We start from the raw sequence: 9,119 nt of genomic DNA, 5'->3' as shown, positions 1-9,119 counted from the left end.
CGGGCGGCGCGGGCTGGAGGGACAACCCGGGACAGGCCCGCCCTGTCCCCGCGCCGCGGACGTGACCAGGCGCGCGGGGAAGGCGGGGCCGTGCGTGACGGCCCCTGGGAGCCAATGGGAGCCGGCGGGGGGCGGGGCCGGGGCCGGCCGCCCGTTCCCGTCAGCCCCCGGGCGAGGCGGCGGCGGGGCCATGTCGGTGGCGTTTGTGCCGGAGCGGCTGCGCGGCAAGACGGAGGTGAACCAGGAGACGCTGCAGCGGGTGAGTGCGGGCCGCGGCGGCCGCAAGGCCCTCCCGAGTCGGCCGCGGAGGGGCCGGCCCTGCCGGCCTCGGCTGTGGGGCGGCAGCGAGCCTCGGCGCGCGGTGACGGCGCGCTCCTGTGCCCTAGCTGCTGGAGGAGAACGACCAGCTGATCCGGTGCATCGTGGAGTACCAGAGCAAGGGCCGGGCCACCGACTGCGTGCAGTAAGTGAGCCGAGACGCCGCGGGCGCCGCGCGGGCGCTGGTACAGCCCCGTCCCGGCCTCCTCGGGGACGGCCCGAGCCCCGAGGGCTTCGCGGGCCGCACGTTCCTGACGGGAGCGAAACGGCTCCCGCTCCCCAGAGCCTTCCTGTGTTAGTGAAGTGCGGTTGTGCTGCCCGGGAGGCTTCCCAGAAGTTGCTGTCACGGAGCCCTGAAGCGAAACTGCTGCACAGAGTGAACCCGATACCGGCGCTGTTCGGTCGGGCTCCTCCGCGCCCCGCGGCGTGCGCAGTACTCCCAGTGGTATCTGCAGGTAGCGAGCGCTGTCAGCTTGCGCCTGCGCAGCAGCCCCGCTCTGCCGGAGTTTGCAGGGGACCTCCAGAAGGAGCAGGTTGGCAGCGCCCAGCCGGCTTTTGTGCTGGCTGCAGTCAGGCCTGCCCAGCAGTGGAGCTCGGCCATCTCCTGCCCCTGGGCTGCTCCTGGAGTTGCGCATCCGTTCACGATTGACCACAGAAAGAACTTAATGTAGGCGTTTGCTGTCAGAGTCGGCTTGTAGCAAACACCTGGTTACACAGTGCAGTTCAGTGCAGCATTCTGGGCTTTAGAACAAGAACTGGTTATGGAGGTGCTTGCCCTCATTTTTTGTTGTTACTTTCATAGTTTGCTGTTTCTTTTCCTAAGAGCCAATCTTGATCAGATTACAGAGGTGACTGTTGAAGTGTGGGTAGTTTGCTAGAAAAGAACACGTTTCCCAGATTTGTTTTTATCTCATAGGTACCAGCACATCCTGCACAGAAACCTCATTTATTTAGCTACAATTGCTGATGCGACACCACCCAGCACACAGAAGACCACAGAGTGACTGCACGTACCTGGACACAAGCAGGGATGCCTTAACCCTTTGTAGAACTACTTAGTTTAGAGTCCTGCTTTTGAGCTGAGAAGGTGTGGTCTTGACAGGCAGGTAAAAAGTCATCCATACATTTATGTTGAAAATGTGAATGTAGCTTTTAATGTAGTATTAGGCTAGCTTCTTCCCTCTTTCTGTAACCGGAACTTCCTAAGGGTGATCATTGTCATAGTCCTGTTTTGTTTCCCCTCTGAAAAACTACGTGTAGTGTACTACTGAACATAGCCGGGTTGTCAGGGCAGTGCTACACAGGGGCCTTTGGAGGCCCTATGCAATCTCATGAAGCAGAGGCTCTCATGATGAAAATTGTACAATAACAGGGAAGTATTTAACTGGATAATTTCTACCTCCAACGCAACACAGCCAGTCATCTATTGCCATAGATGCAGGCAGAAGACTGTTTTGTACCTTGTACTGTAAGAACTTACTTAATAAATTAAAGATGTTATTTGTAAATGATAATGTATTTCTGAATTCATGTAACACATTAACAAAGGAGCAGCTCAGCGATGTCATGAAGCAGAAATGTTAATGTCTCTAGGAAGGGTAAGACTGTTGCATAATGTGGCAGTGGGGTGCAAGGGAGAAATAGAGCCTTTATTCCAGTGAGAGAAGGCTGTGTGTTTGCCCTAGTTGTGTCAAGGCTTTTCCTTTTTGCTTGAAATGCTCTGTACTGTAGACTCTGTAAACAAGTAAATTCTTGCATAATCACAGTGGACTTGTACGCTTCCTGCGTGTTTGTCAGCATTTATGGTCTGCTGTACTCTTGGGTACTCTCACCCAGAAAGAGCACAGCTTGCACACCTCAGATAGATACTGTATTTCAGTGGCATGATAGACATAAGCTAAACTAACAGACTTAGCTGGGGGGAGTTTACAATTTGCTCACTACCATCAAAGTTGTTTACTCTGATTCCTAAAAGCTCAAGTAACACAGTATGTTAATGTTCATCAGCACTGCTTATCCAAAGACACTGCAAAGGCATTTTCTGTATCATGTTCGTCAGTGCATTCCACTTGAAAAGGCAGCCTTAAAGATGCTTCAAATTGTACAGTGCATAAAGTTCATTTTTATATGATGAGTCAGTAAGTAGGCAGTTGACAATTTTCAAACTGTTAAATAATCCCATGTTAATGAAATAAGATCTTTGTTTACAAACCAAAATTACAGTTTAAGGTGCTGCTCATTTTCAGCAAGGTGCATATTTTGAACAGGTATGACCTATTAAATGTATATCTTTAATAAAGCAAATAGTTTACTTTTACAGAAGCTTTAAAATACAAAATGTACAGTTCCAGTTCAGAAGCATTAGCTATTCACAAGAAGCACTGCAATAAGGGTAAGTTAACTAAGCACCAAACCCTTGCACTTGGCAGTGTAACTGAAGTTTAATGGCAAGACTCATTTGCCAAGTGCAACAATTCTTAAAATTACCAGTGTTCAGAATGATGGAAGCAAAGGACAGAGTAGCACCTACGTGGTCAAAATGCAGACAAGACTTGCTTTGTTTTCGCAATTCACTTCTGTAGGTCCAGAAACTTGCCAGCATTTGTCATTATGAACAAACTGCAAAAACTATAGCAATAATTTTGGCACTTGTTAGAAAAATTTCAAAACTACATGTTTTCATTAACTTCCATTTTGGTCTTAGTATGAATAACCAGTAAGTACAACCAAATTTAGGGTTTAATATTAGCTCTAAATGAGAAGGTTTAGGAAACTCAAAACCCATTCATCAAGTTAAATAACCACTAACATTTTCAGCAGAGGGTTTTCAAAATCATAGTAGTACAGACCATAAACAATTTACAGACAGAAGCCACACTGATTGTGCAAAGCACATTACTGTAAAAAGTCTATGTACAGCAAACAAATCTTTGTAAACATGGTAAGTATGAACTTTCAGAAAACATGGTGACAATATCATAAATACAGGCAACATTGGCATCCTCAAACAGCACAAAAGGTAACAATCAGGGCCTGCAAATACAGCCCGTCACCGAACAAACAGAAAAGGTGGATGGGTTTTAAATACCCACATGTTTAATAGTTTTAGTGTTGTGTATACTTTATATAATGTATTTATTTTTTTGGTATCTTTAGATATAGATGTACTTAGTTTGTAAAACCAAAACCAACAAATGTGCTTTATCTTCATTGAAAAATTATGTTGTTAGAACTAATAATCCATTTTACTAGTAGTTAACGTATTAGAATGATATGACTTAAGAAAAATACAAAAATAAGATTAATACTGTCAAAACTCTTATACCAGAAAATATTGTGGTTTTTAGACTCTTTCAAAGATGAAATATGAAAATTTAAATAAGCTCTAACTATATAAAGAATCTTCTGTAATCTCAATTAATATACAGTGGGATAGCTATACATATATTTACCATTGTTCTTCAATTTTTAAGCACCAGTCACTCTCACGGATCCACTTTGGTTGGAAGATCATTCCTAATTCCACAGGTTCACTTAATGGCACATATTGACTGCAAATAATTACTTTATCCCTTAAAAAAAAATAATGTTTTTTTAACTAACTGCTACCCCACGTTTCAGTTTAGGTATCTTCTGAGCCAGCTCACAATTTTTAATCAACTGTAGCATCTGAAATAAGACTTTAAATATATGCAAGTAGTCTTTTCAGCTATACTTTCGCACGCTTAACAAGCACTGTGTGGATATGCCTTTGGCGAAATGAAGCAGTAAGAAACTGTATCTGTTTGGAAACCAGTGTCTTATTATCCACACAGATGCCATCTACTTTAAGCAGCTCAGGTAACATTTGTGACACAAGCTTGAGTGGTTCTGTTGCGGATCTTTACTTAAGAGTAAGGAAACTACCACAAAACTCCATTTCACAATGTTTCTGCAACAGGCTCACCGTGAACACACTTGTGTGGCACACACAAAGCTGCCGCACTTCATTTAAAGAGAGCTGCCCACAGGCCATTTACGGAGAATAAAAAGGCTTTACAGCTTGGCTGTTATAAATTTAAACACAGTGTTGAGCAGAGTGACCACTATATATTTGCTTCAACATACTCAATGTGTTTCAGTAAGATGTTTAACTATAAATCTATATGAAAAATAGCTATAAAATACAGTGTTTCTTGTATGGTAGTCCTTCAGCAGTTCTTAAAAAAAAAAAAAAAACGTAAATTTTGAAAATAAAGGCAATATACACATTTTTTAAAGCATTTCTACATCACAGTTTTGGGCTGCTTCATATACATCAAGCAAACATATTGGCCATGTTTGCTCAGCACTGTAAATCAGAATTCAAGAGTTTGCATATCTCACCCAAACCCCCTCTGTTCCATATTTAATGAGATAAACAGGATATAGCCAATACACACTTGTGAAACAAAGTACAGGTAATTTATGTTTGGCCCTGTGCCGCATTTCCCAACAAGAGAAGCAGTCAGTACTGATGCAGGTAAGATGGTCTGCGTTCGTGCTTCACTGGGAAAGATTTAAAGCCCTTATTCATCTGTTTGTGCTGGGAAGCCTGTTGTGATTGCTGCTGCTGCTGAGCATAGGCAAAGTTAGAGGAAAGTCCTGCTGCTGGAGCACAGTCGTTGGCTGCTGCCCACATGGGTGACTGCAGGATCTGCATCGTGTCGCTCCACTGGCTGACAGGGCTGCTCATGGGATACAAAGATGTACTTTGACCAGGTAGCGTGTTCGTGACAGAGGCTGTATGCTGCCAGGGTGCCTTAGGAGGCCAGGTCTTGGTCTTATTATCCTGAGAAAACAACATTAGTTGGGTTTTGGTTTGGGGTGTTTGTTTTTTTTTTTTTGCTTGTTTTTTTTCCAATAACAAAACACTTTGTGACAATACTTAACACATCACACTACCAACCCCTCCTTCACACATTTTCAGAAGATAAAGTTATGTTTGAAAGCAGAACTGATACATAGATATAGCACTCCCGATTCTTAAAGTACCTCCCTATTGAAAAACCTTTTTATTTACTTCACATTTGCTTTACACGTATTAGTCCTGTTGCAAGTCAAAATTTCTAGCAAGACAGGTAATACATCTAGTGGTACTTCAGTTTTCTCTGCACAAACAGAATTGACTGTGTTCCCTCTTAGCTTAACTTGAATTGTTAGTATTTAAACCTGGTAACTTTGATAAAAGCATCTAGTACTGATTCTGTGCTGATGGTCTGGATTTTAGCTAAGCTACCTGGAGATACAGATGCTATTCTAGTTGTCCTCCTAGTGTGAACGATCCCTAAATGCAAATGGAAAAAATGACTAAGCAAAGCCATTCTTAGCTTACCTGGTTACGGTCATCTGCTGCAGAAAGAAGAGGTGGTGACGGTAGTGTGCTAGGTTCCTGTTCGCCACTACTGTGTTTTCTGGCCAGAAAGACAGTAACATTTTACCTTATTATTTTACCTTTTAAATGAGTCATCCCCATTAATCTGCCACTGGCACATACCATTCTGCAGCTTCATTCTGTCATCCCTGACAATCTAGAATGTGTACTGACATTTAGTCTTGTTTCATGTCTGCTCAGTACAGGTAGGAGAAGCAAAGCAGAAATTCATTACTGAACACTGTCAGAGGCTTGACAGTGCAGTAGTTCTTTCAGCTACAGCTTCAGCAACACGTACACGTATTTCTAAAGGTGAAAGGAATATGCGCTAGGCTTTTGCCCACTTTGAAGAGATCTGACAGTAAGAAATAAATTGCCTTTTTTCTTCTATCTGCTCTTGTGTTTTGTGGGTTTGTTTTTTTTTTTTATTTGGTTTGCCTTTTTTTAATGTATTTTTTCTGAAATAACTTTACAGACAGGACAAAAGAAACAGCTGAGCAAGTGAAACATCTGCTGAAGCATAGTGAATTTACTGAAGAACAAGTGTTCTACCTTTGGTTTAAATCTGTGACCTAATACCTAATATCAAATAGAAGTCCTTCACATGTGCATTCTGCAAAATCTGCTTGGTTTTGGGTTTTGGTTGTTTTGAGTTGGGGTATGCATGTTTATTCTAAACTGTACTCAGTTTGGAAAGCCAGTTCAAAGATGACCTCTAATGCCTCAGTAGTTCAGAAAGAACTGGCATCCACCCAAAGTAGATTCTCTTGTAAGAAGGAAAGTGTCTGTTCTTTTCTAGACATGCTGAATTTCAGCTAACAACTGGCTATTTGCACAGGTGCTGGTTTGTATAAGGAGACAGCTACTAATATAATGCAATATGGGAGCATTAAAGTCAGATACACTGTACACACTGACCAGTATCATCAGTGTAGTACACACACGGACATTGCTCTATCTTCATCTAATTAGTAGGGATTCCCTTTGTGTGGCTACTGAAATGAAATTATCACAAAAAGAACTCTTATGAAGCCATGCATATTTATGTTCATTTTGCTCACCTTCTCTGCTTTACAGCAGCAACAAGGTCTGGCCCTGAGAACATGGAGAACAAACTGTCTCCATTAGCTGAAGAGGTCTCATCACTTGAGCTGGCCGAGTCTCCTTGAGTACCAGACCAACTATTTGTTACATCACTGCAAGACAAAGAGTTCTGTTAGCCTTTGTATTTGTAGTGCCTGCTCCAGAGTGTAAGCCCTGCAAAGTTATGCTGAATCTTAGTCACTGGTGATACCTCACAGCACAAAGGCATTTCAGTACTTCGTAAAATGTAAAATCTGTAAAATTATATTCGTAATACAAATAACTCTCACTTCCAAGTGAGGACAAATGGACAGAGAATCTTAAAATGCTTGTGTTGTGATAAATAGAAGAGATTAAGAACTACTAATGTACTTGCTGTAAGGTACCTGCCGTATAGTACAGCAAGCCTGAGTGGCTAGAATCTGGAATGCTGAATTCAGTCAGGTAATACAACTTCAACAGCATCACTTTCCATCAAAACTAGGTCTCAAAGGTTTTCAAAATGCTGAAATAAGACAATTCTGAATAAATCTGTGCTATAAATTCCTTATTTCCTCTGTTCAAGTCAAAGTCAGTATACATTCCACTGTAAAGGAGACATCAAACAAATGTCAGTGCCTTGTATCAGCAAAGCAGGAAGGGCTCAGATTTCTCACTCAATGCAGTGCAGCTTTTACAGATGCAGCAGTAATTGTTAAGAACACTCAACAATCCCACATTCTGCCAAGTTGGTGAGTAAAACAGACTCACATACAATAGAAATGCGTAACCTTCCAAATCTTACCCTTCTGTGAAATACTCCGGAAAGGGCCAGGTTTTATGAGGATCATCAGGTAGAGGCCAGTTGCTACGTGTGTTGCTTGGGCGACGGACATGCTGTGCTTGCCTTTTCTGTTGCATAGCCTGGTTGACCCCAGCAACATAGCGGGCAAATTCTGGGTCAGAGCCAACTGAACAAAAGAAACCAAGAAATCAGTTGCTGACATTCAACTATTTCTACTGCAGTTATCTCCCTCATTTAATCCTTTAGGCCTGACCATATCCCACCAACAGAAAATAATTCCCTCACAGATAACAAACGCCACACAAGAGTTGATACCTCTTTATGGAGCAAAGACACATCTATACATACTGAATAATCTCACATGGAAGTACACCTGCCCCTTGCCTTCCATCAGGGAAATAGCATTCATTGCTATGATCATGTCCATACACTGAAAGGTGCAACATCCCATCAGCAGATGCTGATGTAATTACAGCCTGAACATCTACCCAAGCTCAGAGAGAAGGAACATACCAGTTACTGTAGTTGACTCCAGACTGCAATATGATTTCCAGCTATGCTGTGACCCTGCTTACTCTGAGAAATCAATCTCAGATTGAACATATTAGAACATACAGCCCACAAATTGCCTCCTTCCTACAAAGACTAGACAGCAACTTGAACACCATTCTGATCCTGACCTGCAAGATATTTCAGAGGAAGACTGATGTGTACAGAGAAAAAAGCAGTAATTCTTAAAAATTCCTCCATTCTTAAAAGGCTTTATGTGTCCCAAGCATCTGACAAGTGATCAGCATGATCTTCAGCAGACAGCAAAAGCCTTAATCCCAAAGTGGTTTAAATGCTCAACTGATCACAGCCAGTAATTGCTGTATTAAAAAGAATGCTGTTGTGAGTCAGTGTAATTGAGTTTCCACAGCTTCTTTTTCTTTTTGCCTTTCCCCCCACTCCTCCCCTGAGGGAAAACTTTGCAATCTGACTGGATCTATGGAAAATGTCTAGACTACATGCACAGTAATTACAGCAGGAAGTGCAGAGCTGTTAGCTTGCTGTTCTCACTTTTAAATTAAGAGTGGAGACTGAAGAACATTCACCAGGCATGCAGAGCTCGAAGCAGAAAATCTGTCTTTCATGTAATGGCTTCCCTACACCAAATTCAGCATTCAGGAGAAAAGTTTCCTCATTTTCACCTAGCACATTCAGAAAACAGCCCCACAGTGATCTGTTGGGTGCAAATTCAAATGACAGTGAAGAAAATAACTTTGATTCTACACATTCTTTGTTATGTGAGCAAGGAAGGGACAGAGCTATCTGACAGCTGTCAAAACCAAATATTCACACAAATTATAAAAGTACTGCAGAACATTTCTGGTCACTGCCAAAAGCCTTTGACATGAAAGGCCATCAATTTCTAAATTTCGTTATTATCAGATTTGCACCTGAAAAGAAACACCATTTTCAGGCTCTAAAAGTATCAAAAAAGTAGTGCCATTTGTTTCAAATGAGAAATGTACAAAGTCCCAATAAAGTCTGGAAATGAAC

At 42.3% G+C, this 9,119-nt stretch overlaps 2 protein-coding genes across 5 annotated transcripts in view; one reads left to right on the top strand and one right to left on the bottom strand.

The window, feature by feature from the left end:
• Positions 1-140: 140 nt before the first annotated feature.
• Positions 141-2,088, top strand: SS18L2 (SS18 like 2). The gene is made up of 3 exons (XM_065662102.1): positions 141-259; positions 387-463; positions 1,235-2,088. The coding sequence occupies exons 1-3, from the start codon at positions 191-193 to the stop codon at positions 1,320-1,322; spliced, it is 234 nt and encodes a 77-aa protein (XP_065518174.1). The 5' UTR covers positions 141-190; the 3' UTR covers positions 1,323-2,088.
• A 329-nt stretch (positions 2,089-2,417) lies between these two features.
• The window catches only part of GARRE1 (granule associated Rac and RHOG effector 1), a 63,236-nt gene continuing 56,534 nt past the window's right edge, over positions 2,418-9,119 (bottom strand). For all 4 annotated transcript variants that reach the window (XM_065662098.1, XM_065662101.1, XM_065662099.1 and 1 more), the window contains 4 exons: positions 7,578-7,743; positions 6,772-6,906; positions 5,672-5,750; positions 2,418-5,128 (listed from right to left, as the gene is read on the bottom strand). In XM_065662098.1, coding sequence (XP_065518170.1) covers positions 4,805-5,128; positions 5,672-5,750; positions 6,772-6,906; positions 7,578-7,743 — 704 coding nt within the window. In that variant the 3' untranslated portion in view covers positions 2,418-4,804. The remainder of the gene's footprint in view (positions 5,129-5,671; positions 5,751-6,771; positions 6,907-7,577; positions 7,744-9,119) is intronic.

Source organism: Lathamus discolor, chromosome Z (genome assembly GCF_037157495.1).
Source record: "Lathamus discolor isolate bLatDis1 chromosome Z, bLatDis1.hap1, whole genome shotgun sequence".
NCBI lineage: Eukaryota > Metazoa > Chordata > Aves > Psittaciformes > Psittacidae > Lathamus > Lathamus discolor.
The sequence above is the reverse complement of the archived record's forward strand: the minus strand, read 5'-3'. Positions and strand labels throughout refer to the sequence as shown.